Source organism: Phocoena phocoena, chromosome 11 (assembly GCF_963924675.1).
Source record: "Phocoena phocoena chromosome 11, mPhoPho1.1, whole genome shotgun sequence".
Classification (NCBI taxonomy): domain Eukaryota; kingdom Metazoa; phylum Chordata; class Mammalia; order Artiodactyla; family Phocoenidae; genus Phocoena; species Phocoena phocoena.
In genome coordinates, this window is record NC_089229.1 from 57,588,751 (window position 1) to 57,612,859 (window position 24,109).

At 41.4% G+C, this 24,109-nt stretch overlaps 1 protein-coding gene across 11 annotated transcripts in view; it reads right to left on the minus strand.

Annotated features, from left to right (window-relative positions):
• Nucleotides 1–24,109, minus strand: part of OS9 (OS9 endoplasmic reticulum lectin) — a 29,564-nt gene that overhangs the window by 1,298 nt on the left and 4,157 nt on the right. For 2 of the 11 annotated variants that reach the window (XM_065887914.1, XM_065887918.1), the window contains 7 exons: nucleotides 3,393–3,603; nucleotides 3,178–3,279; nucleotides 2,845–2,945; nucleotides 2,594–2,645; nucleotides 2,123–2,211; nucleotides 1,645–1,920; nucleotides 1,170–1,359 (listed from right to left, as the gene is read on the minus strand). In XM_065887914.1, the coding sequence (XP_065743986.1) occupies nucleotides 1,170–1,359; nucleotides 1,645–1,920; nucleotides 2,123–2,211; nucleotides 2,594–2,645; nucleotides 2,845–2,945; nucleotides 3,178–3,279; nucleotides 3,393–3,603 (1,021 nt within the window). Of the gene's footprint in view, nucleotides 1–80; nucleotides 246–1,169; nucleotides 1,360–1,644; nucleotides 1,921–2,122; nucleotides 2,212–2,593; nucleotides 2,646–2,844; nucleotides 2,946–3,177; nucleotides 3,283–3,392; nucleotides 3,604–24,109 lie in introns of all 11 variants that reach the window. The other 9 variants (XM_065887917.1, XM_065887913.1, XM_065887919.1 and 6 more) reach the window with 7 other exon arrangements.

Below are 24,109 nucleotides of genomic sequence, written 5' to 3' on the forward strand. Positions count from 1 at the left end.
CGGCCGAGGTTCCCAGCCCCTCCACTTCGGCAGCAAGCCCTTCCAACAGCTCTGAATCCAGCCCGCCCTCCAGGGCCCACCTTCGGCTGTGAGTCCCTCCCTCTCCAGCAGCTCTTTCACCAGCCCCTCGATTTGTTTCAGTTGTGGGTTTTCCCGTTTCATCTCGAGGACAGTCAGATCCTGATTGGGGCCTCCGTGACGGAGCTTGGTGACCCGGACCCGGACTCTGTGCTCAGGATCCTCCTCTTAGAGGGGGAGACACACAGGGAGACACAAAGCAGAGCCGTGACTCCAGGGTGAGGGGCTGTGGTGGTCGCCTCTCCCTAAGCCAGCAGTTGGTTTCGGCAGTTACTCCATCTCGAACATGTATGTGAGCCAGTGCTCAGAATAAACTAGTGCCCATCACCCCACCCCGCTGCAAGCCATAAAGCTCCCTCCACCAACTGCAGTCTCCTCTCTTCCCTCCCGACCCGATAATTCTGCCCATCACCTACAGGAAAACGACTGTTTTCTGAAGCAAAAATCAGGCCACCTGGGCCTGCAAAGAAGTTTGTTTTAAGAAGCAGGTTGGAAAACTGGTTTGGCACCCCACAATGTCGGGACTCAAAAGACATTTCAGTGTTTATGATAGAGATAGTGGGATGGAAGGTTTGAGACTAGGACATTCCATTTGGAATGCCTGGTCTCCACACCCACAGGCCCCGTGGAATGGACACAAGGGGCGCAAGAGGAAGGGAACTTCGAGTCTGTCCAGGCAGCTGGCTTATGAGCAGCTGGGCTGCCCCACTGACACCCTGCTAGCTGGGGCCGCTCCCTGCGCAGTGCTAGCCATCGACAGGCAGCACCTGTCACAGACGTGCGGTCTTCCGCACACAGGCTCACATCATTCGGTTAATGTCTACTGATCACCCACGAGGTGCCGGCCAAAGTGCTAGGCACTGGATGTACAGGAGCAAGCCGGCAAACAGGCACGCCAGCAAGCCAGAGGCCCTGTGGCCTCCGAAAGCTGCTTCCCAAAAGGACGACTAGGAGGTAACCAGGCGAAGGGACAGAGGTGTTGGGAAGAAGGCAAGTGCGAACAGTACCCCAGAGAGAGAGAGAGAGTAAGCATTCTCAGAAGAGATGAAGATGATGGACCTGGCTGCTCCTTCCTGCCTGACAGTTCTCACCTGCTGGCTGGGGGGATGGGGGACGCTTCTGGGGGACAACCCTCCTTTTCCGGTGCTTCTTCATCAGCTCTGGACTCTGTTTTTCCTCCAGCCTTTTGATGAGTTTGTTGAGAGTGGATGTCAGGGCCAGCATAGCCCGATCACGCTCCGCCTCCTTCTTCAGCCCGTCTGGGTCCAGCTCTTTCTCTGTCTGGGAGGCCCAAGGTGGGGGTGGAGAGTCAAGGGTCTGCAGTGTGAGGGGCAGTCCATGCTCCACGGAGGAGTAGTATCTGAGTCTCATCCTTCTCTCTGACCCCCTTCCCCACCATCCCCCCTTTTAATTAAGTAAGCAGCTAGCGGTTCAGGGCGCCAGGTCATAGGTCCCAGGCAGGCGAGGTGCTGCCCCCGTTCTCCTCCGGTCCCTGGGCCTGTCCCACCCACAGGCGCTGGCAGCTGCGGAAGCAGCCGGCGGAAGAGTGGAGAGAGTGGAACTCACCTCCTGGATGATGTTCTCCAGCTCCCGCTCCATGCCAGCCTTCACCTCCGCACGGAGCTTGTCTCGGTCTGACGGGAGCAGTATCCCTTCCAGTTCCTTCTCAAATTCTCCCAGCAACTGCCTTTCATCCTCATCGTCTTCTTCATCCTCATCGTCTTCCTCTTCTTCCACCTCGTTCTCATGTTCTGGATCACGCTTTTCCTTCACCTCCGGTCCCCTGGGAGCGACTTCTGCAGCTCCGTCTCCAGGCTGCTCTTGGCCTGCGTCTGGCTTCCCCTGGGTGGGGATCGGGAGAAAGAGGGAGATGGTAGATGGCTGGGGTTTCTGTAGACACGTGGCGGGCAGACAAACAGGGAGGTGGTACCGGGGGACTCAGGAGGAGTAAAGGAAGTTGAGGTCAGGCCCAGGTCAGGGGTGGTTTTCTGAATGCTCCCAGCAGGGAGGCAGGTTCCACCCCTCCCTGGAGCAGGGCCCATACCTTTCTTGTTCCACCCTTCAGCTCCTCTATCAATCGAATCAAGTCTGCCGGACTCCGAATCACTTTGACCTGCACGTTGTTCTGGAAATCTGTGATGAAAGAATAGGAACGGACCCATTGTGTCTTAAATTATTTCTGTTTTTACTTCCTAAGTAGAGGAATTGAGGAGGCCAAGGAAGGACACGGTCCCTGCCTGCAGGAACTACCTGTCCAGTGTGAGAGATAGGGCCCAACACACCCCTCCAGAGAGCGCTCATGTGGCCTAAGGGGGCCTCACAGGTGAGAGAGAGAAGGATGCTAACAAGCTGCCGAGTCCCCTGCTCTTTCACGCACTCCTATAAAAAGGAATCTGCTGCTGGCCTGGCTGCCCAACCCAGTGTTTTAGCTCTATCCCTACCCGTCCCCCACCTGCCCCCTGCAGAACCTGAAAATACATTCAAGCGGTAAAGGAGACGTGGAGGGTTCACTCACCATCGTGGGAGCCTGGCGCTGGATCCATTGCCTCAAGGTTTGGTTCCTGCTCCTGATGAGAAGAAAAGGGCAGGGTCAAGTACGCAGGCTTATGCATGCCAACCATACTCTTAAAGCAATGACTGGGTAAAGGCTTCCATCCCTAGGTAAATGGAGGTCATCTCATCATAATGACCTCAGCTTGAGTGGCCCTCCAGCCCAAAACCCAGGCTCAGCCTCATCAGAGAAATGGCTAGGAAGCTGGCTCTCACCTCAGCCTGTGCCTCCCCCGTTTCTGGCGCCTGTTCCTCTGGCTCGTGAAGCATCTTCCAGAAATCTGATTCCTTACCATCATCCTTGGCTAGGCTTGCGCCTGGAATACAGAGAACAAGGGAGAACCTGAAAGGAGGGGAGAAACAGAAGGGAGCAAATAGCATGGGGTTCGTTCTCTATTACTAAGGGGTTAGGGCCCATAGTACTTTTTCACCCACCCCAACAGTCAGGACTGTTAAGGACAAGACACCCCTGGGTGTATAGGACGGTAACGCTGGAGAAGGGAAGAAACGGGAGACCTGTTTCATGGAACAGGTGACACAAGGGCCTACCTGCTTTCTTTTGGGGCATCACCCCAGGCTTGGTTTCACTCCATATTTGAGGGTCCAGGTCTTGCTGACCCTCTACGGCTTTGTCTCCGTACTGCTTTGAGTCTACTGAAAGACAGCATGTAGGCAGGACAGGGACACATTCCTCTCAGCTCTTCAGTACTTCATCTTCTGCGTGTCCCTCCCCATGTCTCTCCTTCCTCGTTTTAATTACTCACCAGCTTGCCTCTGAATGTAGGCCATGTACTCCTCAGGCTGCAGGGCAGGGTGGCAGAGAATGGCCTGGGGAGCAGCACTGGGTGGGGGCCGGAGGAGAGGGTGAGGGCAGAGCCGAGGAGTCCGAATGGTCAGCACGTAAGAGCAGGACAAGGGTTCATCCACTCGATCAATGTAGTCCCCAGAAATACCAGCGCCCTCGTCACAGAGGAACTGCCAGGACAGAGAGGGTGAGTAAATAGTAATTACCAACAATTACCGTTAGTTCTTGGAGCAGCAGTCTTCTATTAAGCACTTACAGTTCATCACGCACTGTGCATACATTGTGCATATGGCACTTCACATGCATTAGCTCATTTAATTATCACAGAAACCCAGTAAGGGAGGTATTAGTATCTCAACTCTGTGGCTCAAGAAACTTAGGTTTGAGGTGGTTGAGGGACTTACCCAGGCTGACCAGCTGCTAAGTGGTAAAAATAGGAACTGAACTTGGGCAGCTTAACTGTAGGTAACCAGCTGATTTGTTTCACGTTATTGCTTTATATAATTACAGTATGTACATACTTTTACATATTTGATATATATTTTCATATGTATTTGAAATCTATATATTCTTTGTGTGTGTGTGTATGATTTTAAAAAAAGTCAAACAGTTCTAAGGTCCTTGTATTATTCAGAAAGAAACAAAGATATCAATTGATGTTAGCCTTTGATAAATTTAGCATACACCATTGTAATTTCTAAAGTAACTATTAAAAGTAGAAGGGAGGCCCCACTTCTGAATAGCGGCAGGAGCTCTGCAGACCCACTGCTTAGTGAAATTCCATTACCGGTGAACAGTTTTTTTAAATTCACATTTAAAATCTCTGGAAATTTTCCTAAGGACATACAACAAATTAAAAAACATCTATTCAAGAAAATCTGCTACATCTTGGACAGTGAAAGTCTGTAGTACTTGGGCCATGACCTGCTCCCTCCCTCTCTTCCCCCAACCGCCACTTCACAGCTCACTTAGACAGATGCTCCACTCCAGGTGAGTGTGGTCAAAAAAACGGGTCTTCCTATCCCCTCAGCATCCAGCCAAGGGATATGGTATTTCACCAGAGGGGCAGGCCACCAATATTTCTCAGTCCTCTCTAGTTCTGAGTTGCAGAGAATAAATTCCTGTTGAATGTGGTCAAGAGATTGAGGACTCCCTTCCTCCACCCAGTCCCACTCATAGGACAGAGGCTCTACCTCAGGTGCAGCAGGACAAGAATATTGGGCCTTGATCCCACCACAGATCACTAAAAGGGCAGAGGTTTCACAACAGAGATGCAAACTGAGAAGACCAGAGGCTATTACCCCTGCCCAGGAGTGTCACTCTGACAGAACTGGATCACTGTCCCTGATACCAGCTCCGGAGCAGGGGCTTAGAGATTCTGCCCAGGGGAGAGGCAATCCATAAGAACAGAGAGCTCCAAAGCTCTTTCCAAAGGAACTGACTTCATGTAAAACAGAGTATGGGGAAGTTTAAGCCTACGGGCACATTCAAAAAAATGAAAAATTTGATGGTAAGCACTAAAGAAGCTGGTAGCATCAAAAACAACCCCTGGGGACTTCCCTGGTGGTGCAGTGGTTGAGAGTCCGCCTGCCAATGCAGGGGACACGGGTTCGTGCCCCGGTCCGGGAAGATCCCACATGCCGCGGAGCGGCTGGGCCCGTGAGCCATGGCCGCTGAGCCTGCACGTCCGGAGCCTGTGCTCCGCAACGCGAGAGGCCACAACAGTGAGAGGCCCGCGTACCGCAAAGAAAACAAAAAACAGACCAAAAAACCAACCCCTGTAAAGGGGCCCAAATTTAATTGGATCAGACTATGGACCAACTTATGCCCCACATGTAACAAACTACAGAGCAATCAGCTGGCAATTAGTGGGTAAGAACAGCTGGGTATGAGACCAGCAGAGGCAGACAGGGTAACATCAGCAAAAGAGACAAAGTGAGCCCTGCTGAAACCACTGTCATCTCGTGTGACTGTGTGCATGTCCAAGGCTGTGCCCTCAGAGAAGTGACATCAGAGGCCTCATATTGTAGGAGAAGTAGACTGCATTAAAATAGCCCAGCCAAGTCACTAAAGAAATAAACAAGCAAACAACCAACACAAGTCTTGTGGTGGAGGGCAAGAATCAGTATTCAGACTTGCTTCAATATAATACCAAAAATGTCTGGTTTTCAACAAAAAATTATGAGATATGCAAAGAAACAGTTCAGTGTGACGCATACACGGGAAAAAAGCAGGCAACAGAACATGCCTGTGAGAGGGCACAGATGTTAGATTTCACAGAGAAACTTTTTTTTTTAACATCTTTATTCGAGTATAATTGCTTTACAATGGTGTGTTAGTTTCTGCTTCATAATAGAGAAACATTTTAAAGTAGTCATTATAAATATGTTCAAGGAGCTAAGAACTTAAATCATACAAAGTATGTTCTCCTATAATTCAAAAAGATACACGCACCCCTATGTTAACAGCAGCACTGTTTACAATAGCCAAGACATGGAAACAAATGTCCATCAATGGATGAATAGGAAGGATGAATGGATAAAGATGATGTGGTACACATGTACAATGGAATACTACTCAGCTGTAAAAAAGGATGAAATAATGCCATTTGCAGCAACATGGATGGACCTAGAGATGACCATATTAAGTGAAGTAAGTCAGAAAGAGAAAGACAAATACATTATGATATCACATATGAATCTAAAATATTATGCAAATGAACTTATCTATGAAACAGAAATAGACTCACAGACATAAAGAACAGACTTGTGGTTGCCAAGGGGGAGGGGAGGTGGAGGAGAGAAGGATTGGGAGTTTGGGATTAGCAGATGCAAACTATTATATATAGACTGGATAAACAACACGGTCCTACTGTATAGGAAACTATATTCAATATCTTTTGATAAACCACAATGGAAAAGAATTATGAAAAAGAATGTATATATAACTGAATCACTTTGCTGTACAGCAGAAATTAACACAACATTGTAAATCCAGTATACTTCAATGAAATAAATTTAAAAAGGAAAGGAGGGGCAAAGTATGTTCTCTGACCACAATGGAATGATATTAGAAATCAATAATATAAAGGAATTTGGGGGAATTCATAAATATGTGGAAATTAAACCATATACTCCTAAGTAGCCAATGGCTCAAAGAAGAAATCACAAGAAAATTAGAAAATACTAAGATGAGTGAAAACACAATGAAGACACAATATATCAAAACTTATGGAATGCAGCTAAAGCAGTGCTTAGAAGAAAATTTTTACTTGTAAAATACAAAAAAGAAGAAAGATATCAAACCCACAACCTGAAAAAGAAAAGCAAACTAAACCCAAAGCAAGCAGGGGGAAGGAAATAATACGGATTAGAACAGAAATGAATGAAATAGAGAACAGAAAAGCAATAGAGAAAATAAACTAGAAGTTGATTTTTGAAAAGATAAATAAAAGTGACAAAACTTTAACTAGATTGACCAAGAAAAAAAGACTCAAATTAGTACAGTTGAGAATGAAAGAAGGAACATTACTACCAACCTTACAGATATAAAATGGATTGTAAAGGAATACGATGATCACCTATACGCCAACAAATCAGATAACTCAGATGAAACGGACAAATTTCTAGAAAGACACAAACTACCAAAACTGACTCAAGAAGAAATAGACAATCTGAATAGACCAGTAACAAGTAAAGAGATTAAGTTAGTAATTAAAACACTAGCTACATAGAAAAGCTTGGGTCAGGTGGGTCTACTGATGAATTCTATCAAACATTTAAAAAATAAAAATACCAACCGGTCTCAAACTCTTCAAAAAATAGGAGCGAATACTTCCCAACTCATTCTATGAGACAAGTATTACCCTGACACCAAATCTAGATAAAGATACCAAAAAAAGGAAACCACAGGCCAAAATCTCTCATGATTATAAACCCCCAAATCCTCAACTAGTTAAATGAATTCCACAACATATAAAAAGGATTACACACCATGGCCAAGTGGGATTTATTCCAGGAGTACAGGGTTGGGTTAACATTTTTTAAATCAATTAATTTAATTAATACATCCTATCAATAGAATAAAGGACAAAAACCACGTGATTATCTCAATGGATACAGAAAAAGCATTTGACAAAATTCAATATCTCTTCATGATCAAAACATTCAACAAACAAGGAAAAGGGGAACTTCATCGATCAGATAAAAGGCATCTATAGGACTTCCCTGGTGGCACAGTGGTTAAGAATCCGCCTGCCAATGCAGGGGACACGGGTTTAATCCCCATGCCGTGGAGCAGCTAAGCCCATGCAGCACAACTACTGAGCCTGCGCTCTAGAGCCCACGAGCCACAACTACTGAAGCCTGTGCGCTCTAGGGCCCGCGTGCTGCAACTACTGAAGCCCGTGCGCCTAGAGCCCATGCTCCACAACAAGAGAAGCCACTGCAATAAGCCCGCACACCTCAACAAAGAGTAGCCCCTGCTCGCTGCAACTAGAGAAAGCCCACGCACAGCAATGAAGACCCAATGCAGCCAAAAAAAAAAAAAAAAAGTAGCCATTTATTAAAAAAAAAAAAAAAGGCATCCATGAAAAATCCACAGCTAACACTATACTTAATGGTAAAAAAACTGAATGGTTTCCCCCTGAGATCAGGAACAAGAGAAGGATGTCTGCTCATGCCACTTCTATTCAACATCATACTGGAGGTTCTGACTAGGGCAATTAGGCAAGAAAATGAAATAAAAGGCATCTAGATTAGAAAAACTAAAACTATCTTTATTTACAAGATGACCTGATCTTGCATATAGAAAATCCTAAGGAATCTACTAGAAAAAAAAAAAAAGCATTACAATAAATGAGTTCAGTAGGTTACAGGATATAGGAATCAACTGTATTTCTATACACCTGCAATGAACAGTCCAAAAATAAAATTAATAATTACATTTGCAATAACATCAAAAAGAATTAAGTAATTGGGAATAAATGTAGCAAAATAAGTGTAGAACTATTATTCTGAAAACTACAAAACACTAAATCAACTAGACTTCACACTTTTTTTTTTTTCTGCCATGTGGCTTGCAGGATCTTAGTTCCCCGACCAGGGATCAAACCCGTGCCCCCTGCACTGGAAGCACAGAGTCAACCACTGGACTGCCAGGGAACTCCCTAAATCAACTATACTTCAATTTTAAAAAAATAATAATATAAAAACAATACGACTTCCCTGGTGGCGCAGTGGTTAAGAATCTGCCTGCCAATGCAGGGGACATGTGTTCCATCCCTGGTTGGGGAATATTCCCACATGCCCCAGAGCAACTAAGCCTGTGTGCCACAACTACTGAAGCCCGCACGCCCTAGAGCCCCTGCGCTGCAACTACTGAGCCTGTGTGCTGCAACTACTGAAGCCAGCGTGCCTAGAGCCCATGCTCTGCAACAAGAGAAGCCACCACAATGAGAAGCCCGTGCACCGCAACGAAGACCCAACGCAGCCAAAACAAAAAAACAAAAAACCCCCAATAGCTAACTATTCTTAACACCTGCTATGTCCCAGGAAAAAACCAAACCAAAACAAAAAAACTTTCAAAACTACAAAACATTGCTGAAAGAAATTAAAGACAAACAGAAGGACATCCAAGTTCACAGATTACAAGACTTAATACTGTTAAGATGACAATACTCCCCAAATTGATCTTCAGATTCAATGCAATCTCTATCAAAATTTCAGACATGTTCTTTGCAGAAATTAACAAACTGTTCCTAAAATTTATATGAAAATTCGAGAAACTCCACATAGCCAAAACAATCTTGAAAAAAAAGAACAGGATTGGATTTCGAATTGTACTTATGGATTTCAAAACTTGCTACAAAGCTACAATAATCAAGACATTGTGGTACTGACATAAGTATAAATATATAGACCAAGAAAACAGAATTGAGAGTCCAGAAATTAATTTTCACTGTTATCATCATTTGATTTTCAACAATGTTACCCAGATGATTCAGTGGGAATTATCTTTTCAACAAATGATGCTAGGTCAACTGGATATCTACAAGCAAAAGAATGAAGGTGGACTCCTACTTCCTACCATATACAAAAAATTAAATCCAACTGGATCAAAGACCTACATGTAAAACTATAAAACTCTTAGAAGGAAACATAGGTGTAAGTCTTCCTGGCAATCGTTTGTTGGATACAACATCAAAAGCACAAGTAACAACAAAAACAAAAAATAGATAAATTGGAATCCATCAAAATTAAAGGCCTTTGTGTTGCAAAGGACACCATCAAGAATGTGAACTGGAAACCCACAGAAAGGTAGAAAATATTTGCAAATCACACATCTGAGAAGGGACTTGTACCCAGAATATATAAAGAAATTTTACAACTCAATAATAAAACGACACTGCAACTTTTAAATGGGCAAAAGATCTGAATAGATATTTCTCCAAAGAAGATAGACAAATTGCTAATAAGCCCATGAAAAGATGCTCCACATCGTTAACCATCAGGGAAATGCAAATCAAAACCACAATGAGATGCCGTTTCATACTTACTAGGAAGGCTATAGGCAAAAAGATGAAAAACAAGTGTTGATGGGGATGTGGAGAAACTGAAACCCTCATACACCACTTGTGGGATTATAAAATGATGCTACTGCTTTGGAAACAGTCTGGCAGTTTCTCGAAAGGTTAAACATAGAATTACCATATGATCCAGCAATTCTACTCCTTGGTATGTACCAAAAGAAATGAGAACATACGTCCACGCAAAAACTTGTTCACATATGTTAAAAGCAGCATTGTTCATAATAGCCAAAAAGTGCAAACAACCCAAGTGTTCATCAACTGATGAATGGATAAATAGAATGTGGAATATTGTTTGGCAATAAAATGTAATGAAGTACTAGTACATGCTATGCACAGATGACCCTTGAAAACACGGTAAATGAAAGAGGCCAGACACAAAAGGTCACACATTGCATATATATATGAAATGAAATGCCCAGAATAAGCAAATCTATAGAGTGGAAGATTAGAGGTTGTCTACAGGGAGGATGGGGTTTGGTGCAGAGGTGGAATGGAAAGTAACTGCTAAAGGGTAGTGGATTTCTTTTATGGTGATGACAGTGTTCTAAAATTGATTGTGGTGATGGTTGTACAACTCTGACTATACAAAAAACCACTGAATTGTGTGGTATGTGAATTATATCTCGATAAAGATGTTATTTAAAAAAATAAAGAGCATAACTTCCCACTGAGATGAGAGAAAAAGTGGCATAATTAAGACAAAATAAACCAAAAGCAAGAAAGGAGAGAAAAAGAAAGTGGAACAGAAGAAAGCATAAAATAAAACGTTAGACATAAGTCCAAATATATACACACACACATATATAAATGGTTAAAAATACAAGTATATGCTATTTAGAGACACATTTAAAACATAAGAATACAGAAAAGATAAAAGCAAAAGGATGAAAAAAATAAGTAAACATAACTCAATGAAAGCTGTTACAGCTAATATTATCACACAAGAGACTTTAAGTAAAAAAATTACTAAGATAAAGAAGGTCAATTCATAATGTTAAAATGTTCAATTTATGAGGAAGATAATTTAAATTGTGTGTAATTCTTTATCTTCCTTATTGTCTGTCTCTCCCAACTAGAGCAGGCATTTCTGTCTGTTGTGTTCTCTGAAATATCGCTAGCAACTAGAACAGTGCCTGGCACATAGAAGCACTTAATAAACATTTGTTGAACAAATTAATACATAGCCCCAAGATAGAAAAGCAACAACTGACAGAATAATGATGAATAAATTGAAAGAATAATAAGGAACAACACACAAATCCATAATTATAGCAGGAGACAAAGCAGTAAGGATACAAAAGATTTGAACAATCGTGACCTGAAAGACATACAGAAAACACTGTGCCTAACAGTAGAGGACACGTTCTTTTCAAGCACAAAGAATCATTCACAGAAATTGACATATACTGGACCATACAAGTCTCAACAAATTGAAACTTACATGGTCCAGGACTTGTATTTGAGGACTCAAATTAACTGGTACCACCATTAAAATCTATATAATTATGAGATATATAAGATAATCAGGGAAACGAAATTATTGAATATTTGGTGATAAGAAATTATGGTTAATTTTTTAGTGTGATATGGTATTGTGGTTATATTTTTAAAAGGGCTCTAGTCTTTTAGGGATAATACAGAAATATTTATGGATGAAATGATATGATGTCTGTAATTTGTTTCCAAATAATCTGGGAGTGGAGGTGTAGTGCAGGGGGGTGGGCAAGGGGATAGATGAAATGAGACTGGCCATATTGGCTCAAGCCAGACGACACACAGGTGGGTCACTGGACAATTATCTCTGATTCTATGTTTTAAATTTTCCATAACAAAAATTTTAAAAGGACAATCTTTAAATATATATAACCTGCACCCAGCAATTACACTTTCAAGATACAGTTACACATATACATATGTATAATGGAATAATCTTTTGTAATGACAAAAAGTAGGGGGGAAACTATTTTAATCAGTACAGTAATGGTGACAAAATGATAGAATACTCACACAATGGAACATTATGCAAATGTGAAAACAAAGAATAAAGTTCTAGATGTACTGCCACTGAAAGATGTCTAAGAATTATTGTCAAGATATACAAAAACAAGGTGCAGAATGTGTGTTTAATATACTGTGTATTGTGTGTAAAAAAAGGGAACAGGAAATAAGAATCTCTAGTCATAATTGCTTTTAAACACACAAAGAAAGGCTGGAAGGACAAAGAATACTCTAAGCAGGGTTACTTGGGGGGCGGGGGTGGGAGGAGGGCACGATGGGAAATGAGCAGGTGCGAGGGAAGTTTGGAGGGAAATTTTTCACTGCACACCTCTCTATAGTTTCTGGGTTTTGAGTCATGGGAAAGTATTATCCATTTGAAAATTAGATAAACTTAAAATAGGCTTAGAAAACTGTGATACATACCTAAAGTAGTACTTGGAGAGAAATTTATAAGAGACGTATTATAAAAGAGGAAAAGCTGGAAATGAACTAAGTATTCATTTCAAGAAGTTAGAAGAAAACAGCAGATTAAAGCTGAAAAAAGTAGAAGGAAGGAAAATAAAGATTAGCATGGAAATAAATACAATGGAAAACAAATACGATACAGAAGGTCAACATAGTCAAAATGAGTTCTCTGAAAAGTCTACTAAAACTGACCAACCTCTCGAGAAACTGACCAGTAACAAAAGAGCAAGGCAAAAATAACCCATGAGCAAGGAAAAGAGGAACCTAATTACAGATGCTACAGAAATTAGAAAGATAATAGAAGGATATCATGAACAACTTTATACCAATAAATCTGAAAAATGAGACAAACTAGATAAATTCCTAAAAAATATAACTTACTAAGACTGACCCAACTAGGTATAGAAAACTTTGACTATTCCTAAAACTACTAAATCAAATGAATCATAAGTTTATGATTTCCACAAATCATAGAGGGTTTCCATAAATCTTTCCACAAAGAAAACCTAGACCGAGATGATTTTCCAGGTGATTCTAGCAAATATTTAAGGAATAAAAAATTGCAATCTTACACACCCTTCAGAGTATAGAAAAAGTGAACATTTTTCAATTTATTTTCTGAGGCTAGCATAACCTTGTCACTAAAGCATGATAAGGACAGTACTAGAAGGAAAAACTACAGGTCAATATCTCTCAGGAGATACACTATACAAGATCCTTTAAAACATCACAAACTGAGCCCAACAAGATATAAAAGGATAGTCAAAGGTAATACATATGACTGAACTGGGTTCATCTCGGGAAAGCAAAATTGGTTTAACATTAGAAAAGCCATAAATAACTTAATGTCAAATCACAGATATAGAGAACAAACTAGTGGTTACCAGTGGGGAGATGAAGAGGGGGGCAATATAGGGATAGAGGATTAAGAGGTACAAACTATAATGTATAAAATAAACTACAAGGATATACTGTATAACACAGGGAATACAGCCAATATTTTATAATAACTATAAATGGAGTATAACCTTTAAAAATTGTGACTCACCATATTGTACACCTGTAATTTATATAATATAATCAACTACTATACTTCAATTTTTAAAAATGTTTTAATAAGAGCAAAAAAATTTTCTGAGTGTATAAAAAGAAGCTAACAATGGTTACCTTTTTATGGGGATGGGAAGAGACTGATGAGGGGAAAGGTGTGTTGAGGCTTTTCTCTGTATACTTTGTAAAGCATTTCTACATTGGAGCTATGAAAATTTAATACCTATTCAAAAATTAAATATAAAATTTTTTAAGTGTGAAAAAAAATCCAAGTTAGAAAGAGAACAGAACAAACTTAAAAGAAGAAGGAAAGAAATAATAAAGATAAAATAATGAAGATGTTAATGAAATAGTAATCAGACAATAGAGAGGATAAACAAAGTCAAAAGGTAGCTCTTGGACTAATAGACAAATCTCTGGCAAGACAGATCAACAAAAAGAGAAAAAGCAAAGTCAATATTAGGAATTAAAAAGGGGGTATATCTACAAAAACAGATTTTAAATAAAAATAAAACACTAATTTTATGCTAATACATTTGAAAATTTAGGAATGAAATAATGGCTTAAGAAATTATAATCTATTAATGTTTCATGACATAGTAAACCTAAAAAATTTTATTATCATTAAGTAAATTAAAACAGTAGTAAAAACCATGCCCACAATATACCAATACTGTGGTGAATTGTGGGGATGAGGCAGTTTTACAGAGTTCTCCCAAACCTTTAAAAAACAGATGAATTCCTATCTTAGCAAACTATTTCAGAGAACAAAGAGGGAAGATTCTCAAGGCACTTATGAAGCTAATATTACCTGATACCAAAAGAAGGTAAGCACAATACAAAAAAAGAAAATTATAGACCAATTCACACATGAAAATAGCTGTAAAAATCACGTATTAGGAGACTGAATAGCAATGTGTTAAGAATAGTTCATGACGATGGATTATCCCAGAAATGCAAGGGTAAAAAACCTTAGAAAATGTATTACTTTAATTTACCATATAAAAAAACAGAGATGAAAAACCATAGGACCCTCTTAATAGATACAGAAAAACATGTGTTAAAATTCCACAGCTTTAAAAAAAAAAAAAAAAAAAAAAATTCCACAGCTTTGCATCATGAAAATATTCAGCAAATTAGGAATAGAATGGATCTTCATTCACCTGATAAAGAGAGTCTACAAAGCCTACAGGAAAATATGTTAATAGTGTTACTTCAGGGACTTCCCTGGTGGTCCAGTGGTTAAGACCCTGCACTCCCGGGCTTCCCTGGTGGCGCAGTGTTTAAGAATCCGCCTGCCAATGCAGGGGACACGGGTCTGAGCCCTGGTCCGGGAAGATCCTACATGCCGCGGAGCAACTAAGCCCATGCGCCATAACTACTGAGCCTGCGCTCTAGAGCCTGTGCGCCACAATTACTGAGCCTGTGCTCTAGAGCCCGCGAGCCACAACTACTGAGCCCGCGCGCCTAGAGCCTGTGCTCCACAACAAGAGAAGCCTGCACACTCAACAAAAGAGTAGCCCCCGCTCGCCACATCTAGAGAAAGCCCGCATGCAGCAATGAAGACCCAACACAGCCAAAAGTAAATAAATAAATTTATTAAAAACAAAACAAAACAAAAACCTTGGTTAAATACCCTGCGCGGGCTTCCCTGGTAGCATGGTGGTTAAGAATCCACCTGCCAATGCAAGGGACACAGGTTCGAGCCCTGGTCCAGGAAGAGCCCACATGCCGCGGAGCAACTAAGCCTGTGTGCCACAACTACTGAGCCTGCGCTCTAGAGCCTGCAAGTCACAACTACTGAGGCCGTGAGCCTAGAGCCCATGCTCCACAACAAGAGAAGCCACCGCAATGAGAAACCCGCTCACCTCAAGGATGAGCAGCCCCTACTCACCACAACTAGAGAAAGCCTGTGCGCAGCAATGAAGACCCAACGCAGCCAAAAATAAGTAAATAAAATAAATAATTTTTTAAAAAATAATAAATAAATAGAAACCCTGCACTCCCAGTGCAGGGGGCCCAAGTTTGATCCCTGGTCAGGGAACTAGATCCTGCATGCTGCAAATGAAAAAAGATCCTGAATGCCGCAACTAAAGATCCCACACGGGGACTTCCCTAGTGGCGCAGTGGTTGAGAATCTGCCTGCCAATACAGGGTACACGGGTTCAATCCCTGGTCCGGGAAGATCCCACAACCCGTGGAGCAACTAAGCCCATGTGCCACAACTACTGAGCCTGCATTCTAGAGCCCATGAGCCACAACTACTGAGTCCTCGCGCCGCAACTACTGAAGCCCGCGTGCCTAGAGCCTCTGCTCTGCAACAAGAGAAACCAACGCAATGAGAAGGCCACGCACTGCAGTGAAGACCCAACACAGCCAAAAAAAAAAAAAAAAAAAAAGATCCCACACACTGCAACTAAAGATTCTGCACGCCACAACGAACGAAGATCCTGCGTGCCACAAAAAGACCTGGCACAGCTAAATAAATAAATAAAATACTTTTAAAAACTAGTGTAGAGCATTTCCTTTAAAGTCAGGAACAAGTCAGAGATGGCCATCATCACCATTTCTATTGCACTGTAAGTATAAGGAAAATGAAATGTATATGAATTAGAAAGGAAGAAACAAAAATTGTCCCTATTTGCAGATGACATGATTATTTACACAGGAAATCCACGGGAATCTGCAAACTATTAGAAATGAGAGAGTTCAGCAAAGTTGCTGAATACAAGATCAATACATAAAATCAATTAATGTGACCATACACCAGCAACAATCAATCATAAGATATAATTTTTAAAAGATGCCATTTACAATTGCATCAAAAACTATAAGGTGCCTGTATGCTTGGAACATGTACATATACGCACAAGACACAAATAAACAAAAGCTACAAGGTCTCGAGGACTAACCTCACATAAGATGTACGAGAGCTTCACAGAGAACATTTAAATCTTACTAAAGTACAAGACAATAAAAAGAAGTAAACATCATGTTCATAGTATATGAAGACTCAATATCATAAAATATCAATTCTCTCCAAATTAATCTAAAATTCAACATACTTCCAGTTAAAACTCCCCAAACAGTTTTTCACAGAACTTATCCAATAATAGCCCAGATGGTTTTGAAGAACAAAGGAAAATGCACATTATCAGATAACGAAACTTAGTAATAGACAGACTTTTAAAACAAAAGAGAAGCCAATAAGAAAGTGCACACATATATTGGAACCTGATAAATGACTGAGGTGGTGCTACAAATCAGAGAGGAAATGCAGATTACTCAATAAATGATGCTGGGACAACTGGTTATCCTGATGGAAATTAGGTATATTTAGGTCCCAAGCTTACACTATACATTAAATTTTTGATTGAAGTCCGAAATATAATAAGAAATCTTCTAAAACTTCAAAAATATAGGTGAATAGAAAAGTATTTAATAAAAGATCCAAAGTACAAACTATAAAGACTGAAAATTTTAATCATATTGGAATTAAGGATTCAAAACTAATATACAGAAAGCTGCTGCATTTCTATACACTAACAATGAAATATCAGAGAAATTAAGGAAACAATCCCATTAAAAGACCTAAATATAAAACCAGATACTGGGACTTCCCTGGTGGCACAGTGGTTAAGAATCTGCCTGTCAATGCAGGGGACATGGGTTCGATCCCTGGTCTGGGAAGATCCCACATGCCTCAGAGCAACTAAGCCCGTGCACCACAACTACTGGTCCTGCGCTCTAGAGCCCAGAGCCACAACTACTGAGCCCACATGCCACAACTACTGAAGCCTGCACGCCTAGAGCCTGTGCTCCGCAACAAGAGAAGCCACTGCAATGAGAAGCCTGCTTGCCGCAACTAGAGAAAAGCCCGCCCACAGCAACGAAGACCCAACGCAGCCAAAAAAAAACCAAAAAAAACCCCCCAAAAACCCCCAGATACTATAAAACTCCTAGATGAAACCATAGGCAGAACACTCTTTGACATAAATCACAGAAATTTTTTTTGGCTCCGTCTCCTAGAGAAGTGGAAATAAAAGCAAAAATAAACAAATGGGATCTAATTAAACTTAAAAGCTTTTGCACAGCAAAGAAAGCCATAAACAAAACGAAAAGACAACCTATGGAATGGGAGAAAATATTTGCGAACAATGTGACCAACAAGGGCTTAATTTCCAAAATATACAACAGCTCATACAGCTCAATATCAAAAAAACAAACAACCTAATCAAAAAGTGGGCAGAAGATCTAAATAGACATTTCTCCAGAGAAGACATACAGATGGCCAATAGGCACATGAAAAGATGCTCAACATTGCTAATTATCACAGAAATGCAAATCAAAACTACAATGAGGTATCACCTCACGCCAGTCAGAATAGCCATCATTAAAAAGTCTACAAATAATAAATGCCGCAGAGGGTGTGGTGAAAAGGGAACCCTCCTATACTGTTGGTGGGAATGTAAATTGGTGCACCACTATGGAAAACAGTATGGAGGTTTCTTAAAAAACTAAAAATACGGTTCCCCTGGTGACACAGTGGTTGAGAGTCCGCCTGCCGATGCAGGGGACACGGGTTCGTGCCCCAGTCCGGGAAGATCCCACATGCCGCAGAGCGGCTAGGCCCGTGAGCCATGGCCACTGAGCCTGTGCGTCCAGAGCCTGTGCTCTGCAACGGGAGAGGCCACAACAGTGAGAGGCCCACGTACCGCAAAAAAAACAAAAACAAAAAAACTAAAAATAGAGTTACATATGATCCAGCAATCCCGCTCCTGGGCATATATCTGGATAAAACTATAATTCAAAAAGAACACCCTAATGTTCATAGCAGCACTATTTACAATAGCCAAAACATGGAAGCAACCTAAATGTCCACTGACAGATGAATGGATAAAGAGATGTGGTATATATACACAATGGAATACTACTCAGCCATAAAAACAACAAAATAATGCCATTTGCAGCAACATGTATGCACCTAGAGATTATCATACTAAGTGAAGTAATTCAGAAAGAGAAAGACAAATATCATATATCACTTATATGTGGAATCTAAAATATGATACAAATGAACTTATTTACAAAACAGAAACAGACTCATGGACATAGAAAATAAACTTATGGTTACCAAAGGGGAAAGGGGGTGGGGGAGGGATCAATTCGAAGTTTGGGATTAGCAGATACACACTACTATATATAAAATAAACAATAAGGACCTACTGTATGGCATAGGGAACTATATTCAATATCTTGTAATAACCTATAATGGAAAAGAATCTGAAAAAATATATATAACTGAATCACTTTGCTGTATACCTGAAACTAATACAACATTGTAAATCAACTCTACTTCAATAAAAAGTTTGTTCTGAAAAAAAATTTTGTTAATTAAAAGTACATTTAAGACAGTCTAAACAAAAGAAAAAGATAAGCTATAGAGAAAATGTAATAACTAAGGAATTAAATATGGAATATATAAAAAAAATGCCTACCTAACTCATTCTATGAGGCTAGCATTACCCTGATACCAAAGCCCGACAAAGGTATTACAAGAAAAGAAAATTATAGGCCAACATCCCTTGTGAATACAGATGCAAAATTTCTCAACAAAATACGAGGAAAACAAATTCAGCAGCACACTGAAAGCATTATACATCATGATATATGTGGGATTTATTCCAGGAGTGCAAAGATGGTTCAACATGTAAAAAAATCAATCTATGTAACATAATACATCACATTAATATAACAGAATGCAGAAAAAAGCCACATGATCATCTCAATTCACGTAGAAAAAGCATTTAACAAAATTCAACATTCTTTCATGATAAAATCACTTGATAAACTAGGAAGAGAAGAGAATGTCTCAACATGATAAAGGCCATACATGAGAACCCCACCACTAATGTCACACTCAATGATGAATGAATGAGAGCCTTTCCCCTAATATTAGGAACAAGATAAGGATGCCTACTTTATGTCACTTCTATTTAACACAGTACTAGAAGTTCTAACCAGAGCAATTAAGCAAGAAAAAGAAATAAAGGGCACCCAAATTGGAAAGGAAGAAGTAAATTTATCTGTTTCAGAGGTGACATGACATTACACATAGAAAATCCAAAGAAGGCCATGCTTGCCTTCTGAGATGGACCACATTCTGTCTATGGAATGTGTATCTCTCCTTTCACTTTACTACGGCTTGCTTTTTGAATTCTTTCCTGCACAAAATCAAGGACCCTCACTTGATGGCCCATCCCAGGAACTCACCTGAGACCTGGGACATGACCATCTCTTGTGCCTCATTTTCCTGCCACCTCTTTGCAAAGGATATTAATAAATCTACTTCTTACCTATCACTTTCCCTCTTGCTGAATTCCTTCTGCTCTGAAACATAAAGAACATGAGCTTCATTAAGTCCTGAGACGAGCTGTGTGGTTTCACTTGGAAGACTGCGGGTTTGAGTCCCATCTGGGGTGCAGTTTTAGCTCCTCCTCAAGGGATATACATAACAATCTGATACAGTCTTTGAGTTCTGTAGGAACTAAGGCCCCCACCCAGATAGAGGCCAGAATGATGATACTGACCTTCCTGACTTCAATACACTAAAGCTTGGACTCTGTCCACTTCTGCCCCAATTCTATGCTGATCTCCTCTACTCAAGTCTCTTCATGAGTATGCATGTACCCTTAGCTAAAACATTCCCCAATTTTGCTGTTTGGGGAGACACTGCTTTGGGAAAGATCCCCCCCTGTCCTTCGTACTTGCTGTAAGTAATAAATCCTTCCTTCTCCTGAAAAAAAAAAGAAAAGAAAATCCAAAGGAACCCAAACAAAACAATTGTTAGAGCTAATAAATGAATTCAGCAAAGACGCAGGATATAAAATCAACATGCAAATATCAGTTGTATCTCTATACACTTACAATTCAAAAAGGAAATTAAAAAAAAAATTTCATTCACAATAGCATCAAAAAAAATATTTAGGATACATTTATCCAAGGAGGTGAAAGACCTGTACACTGAAAACCACAAAACATTATTAAAAGAAATTATAGAAGATACAAATAAATGGAAAGACATTCCATGTTCATGGACTGGAAAACATAATATTGCTAAGACGGCAATACTACACTAAGTGATATACATATTCAATGCAATCCCTATCAAAATCTCAACAGCATATTTTACAGATATAGAAAAAGCCATTTTAGGACTTCCCTGGTGGCACAGTGGTTAAGAATCCGCCTGCCAATGCAGGGGACACGGTTCAAGCCCTGGTCCGGGAAGATCCCACATGCCGCGGAGCAGCTAAGCCCATGCAGCACAACTACTGAGCCTGCGCTCTAGAGCCCGTGAGCCACAACTACTGAAGCCTGCGCGCCTAGAGCCGGTGCTCCGCAACAAGAGAAGCCACCGCAATGAGAAGCCCACGCACCGCAACGAAGAGTAGCCCCCGCTTGCCGCAACGAAGAGTAGCCCCCGCTCGCCGCAACTAGAGAAAGCCCCCGTGCAGCAATGAAGACCCAACGCAGCCAAAAATAAATAAATTTATTTTTTAAAAAAGTCATTGAACTGGATCTCCATGTCACTCCACAGAATAGTAAAAACATTGATTAGTGAAAAAGCAAAACTATACCGATGTATAATTTTAAAATACAAAATATATATATTGCCTGTGATATGTGTAGCATTAATAAAAGTACAAAGCAAGCACAGAGATGGTTGTGGTTCTGGAGAGGAGAGAGAGGGAAGAAATGAGAGGGTGGCTTTTACTATATCATTAGCATTTTATTCCTTCTATTAAAAAAAACAGATCTGAAGCAAATATGGCAAAATGTTAACATCTGTTTAACTTGGCAGTGGATTTATGGGTCTCTTTGACATTATTTTCTGTATGTTTGAAATGTTTCATAATTAAACATTTTAATGGAAAAATCTTAGATCTCTCTGAAATCTTACTTAATGTACGAATTGAGATAGGGATCCAAATTTATTTAATTCCAGATGGCTAACCGATTGCTCCAAAACTCCCCAGAAACTGCACTTTTACCAAACGCTGTGCACACTGCTCCCGCCAAGGAGGCACTGGGAAGATGGAACTTCACCAGGCCTGCCCCGGAGTGGGGGATTCACTCAGTCACTCAGGCTACGAACTTGGGTGGCCCATCAGGATATAAAAGCAGCCACAGAGGAACGCCCTCAACTTTCTGCCACTAAAACCTCCAGACTCCCCAGCAAATATGCCATCGTTTGGTTCTAGTTACAAGCACAGAACCGCCTCCTCAGGACCGCAGCCCTGCCCACACTCTCTTCTCATTCTTTCTCCTGAACCTCAGCCTTGCCTCCTTTCTACTAGGTCCACCCAGCATTTAAACACGCTCCCATCTTAACACATGAAACAACAAGCACAAAGTCCCACTTTCCCAAGCCCACAGCCCTGCTAACTAGTGCTCGCCTTTTCCCTTCCCTTCACAGCCAGATTTCTTCAAAGATTCCCACTTCCTCACCACGTTCCTCAACACCTCAGCTTCACCAGCCCACTGAAACTGCTCTGGTGGAGATTGCCAATGACCTCTGGCATTGAGTCCAACCCAAGGACTGGTCAGGGGAGACCGGGGGCAGCGGACTTACCAATTTTCATCTGGTTCCCAGCCCTACAGTCTGAATTTTTATTTCCATGTTCCTGTTTTGCTTTTATTAAAATAACAATTCCTATGATCACCCACAAGCAGTTTTTAATTCTCCACTTCCTTGAAGGTTCAGATGCAGCCAACACCACGGACCAGTCCCTCCTTGAGACATGTCCTTCCTGGGTTCCATGTCACCACAGTCTCCCTTCTGGTCGCTTCTTCTTGGCAAAGTTCCCTTCTGCCCAGGCTTTCAATGCTGGCTTCCTCACAGTTCTGTCCCACTTCTCACTATATCCTGTTTCTTGGGCGGGGGGGCAGGGGGGGATTTCATCCATACCATGGCTTCAATTATTAACAGTATGTTGATGGCTCCAGCACTCTGGGTTCTATTTAGACCTCTCTCGTCAGCTCCAGACCCACAGATCCACAGCCTCCTCAGATATCTCTACTTGGATGCCTACAGCCACTAAAATCATCGTGTTCAACATCAAAATCATCATTTTCCTTCACCAAACCTACTCCTCTTCCCACTGTACCCATCTCAAAAACAAACCACCATCCATCCAGTTGCTCAAGCCAGAAACCTGGGAATCTTACTATATTGATTTTGCCCCTTAAGTCTCTCCAATAATTCACATGTCTTCACCCCTGGACCACCTTGTTTTCTCACCTGGATTACTGCATCCACCTTCTCACTGGTCTCCCAACCATTTGCTATGCTCCAGCCAGAGTGAGCCTTCAAAACCAACACCGAATATGGCACCACTCCGCTCAAAATACTTCACTGGCTCCCCCTCGTTTCTCCGATTGTCCAAACTCCTCAACACAGCTACAGAGCTTCATGACCTGTGACTTGTCCCCTAAAGACTGCCCAGCCTCATCTCCCACAATTCCCTCCAGTCACTGGGAACGGCTATCAATCCCTCCTGCCTCCAGGCCTTTTGCACTCACTGTACCTTCTGCCTGGAATGCCCTCTCCTTCCCACTGGTCTATAGCTGCTGGACTAACTGCTGGTTCAAAGGTCACCTCCTCCAGAGGCCTCCCCTTGACCTGGACTCGATTAGTTCCGTTATTGTGTGCTCCCCTGTGAAAAGTGCCTCACCCATCAGAGAGTTTACCCTGCTTCCTGTGGCTCTTTGTTTAATGTCTGTCTCCGGAGAGCAGGACTGGGTCTCTCAGTCACCATTTCATCTCCAGTGCTTAGCACAGGGCATATGGTTCAGCAGATGTGAGGAAAATTGCCTTCAGTTCTCAGCCTACTGAAGGTACAGACAAGTAAAGAAACAAACAATACAATCAAGTGCTATAATAGATCATATATGTGTGTGGATGCTGTGGGTTGCTATAGTCTGAATGTCTGTGTCTCCCTAAAATTCGTATATTGAATTCCTAATGCCCACTGTGATAGTATTAGGACGTGGGGCCTTTGGGAGATGCTTAGGTCATGACGATGGAACCCTCATGAATGGGATTAATGCTCTTATGAAAGAGACCCCACAGAGCTCCTTTGTGAGGACACAAGAAGTCTGTGACCTGGAAGAGGGCCCTCACCCAACCATGCTGGCACCCTGATCTCAGACTTCCAGCTTCCAGAACTGTGAGAAATAAATTTCTGTTGTTTATAAGTTACCCAGCCTGTGGTATTTTGTTATAGCAGCCCAAACAGGCTAAGACGTGGATATATGTGGATGTGGTTGTATATGTATATGAAGCGCTGAGGGGACACAATGAACTTTCTGGGCTAGCCAAGAAAGGTCACATAAAATAAAGTGACCTTTGAAATGGCTTATCATTTCTTCCATTCATTCAGTAAATAATCTCTGGGCACCTACTTGGTGCCAGGCGCTGTTGAAGGCACTGATGATACAGCATAAAATGAGACAGACATTGTCCCTGACTTCCTGGAGCTTATTCTACTGGGGATAGAGAGAGAGATTAA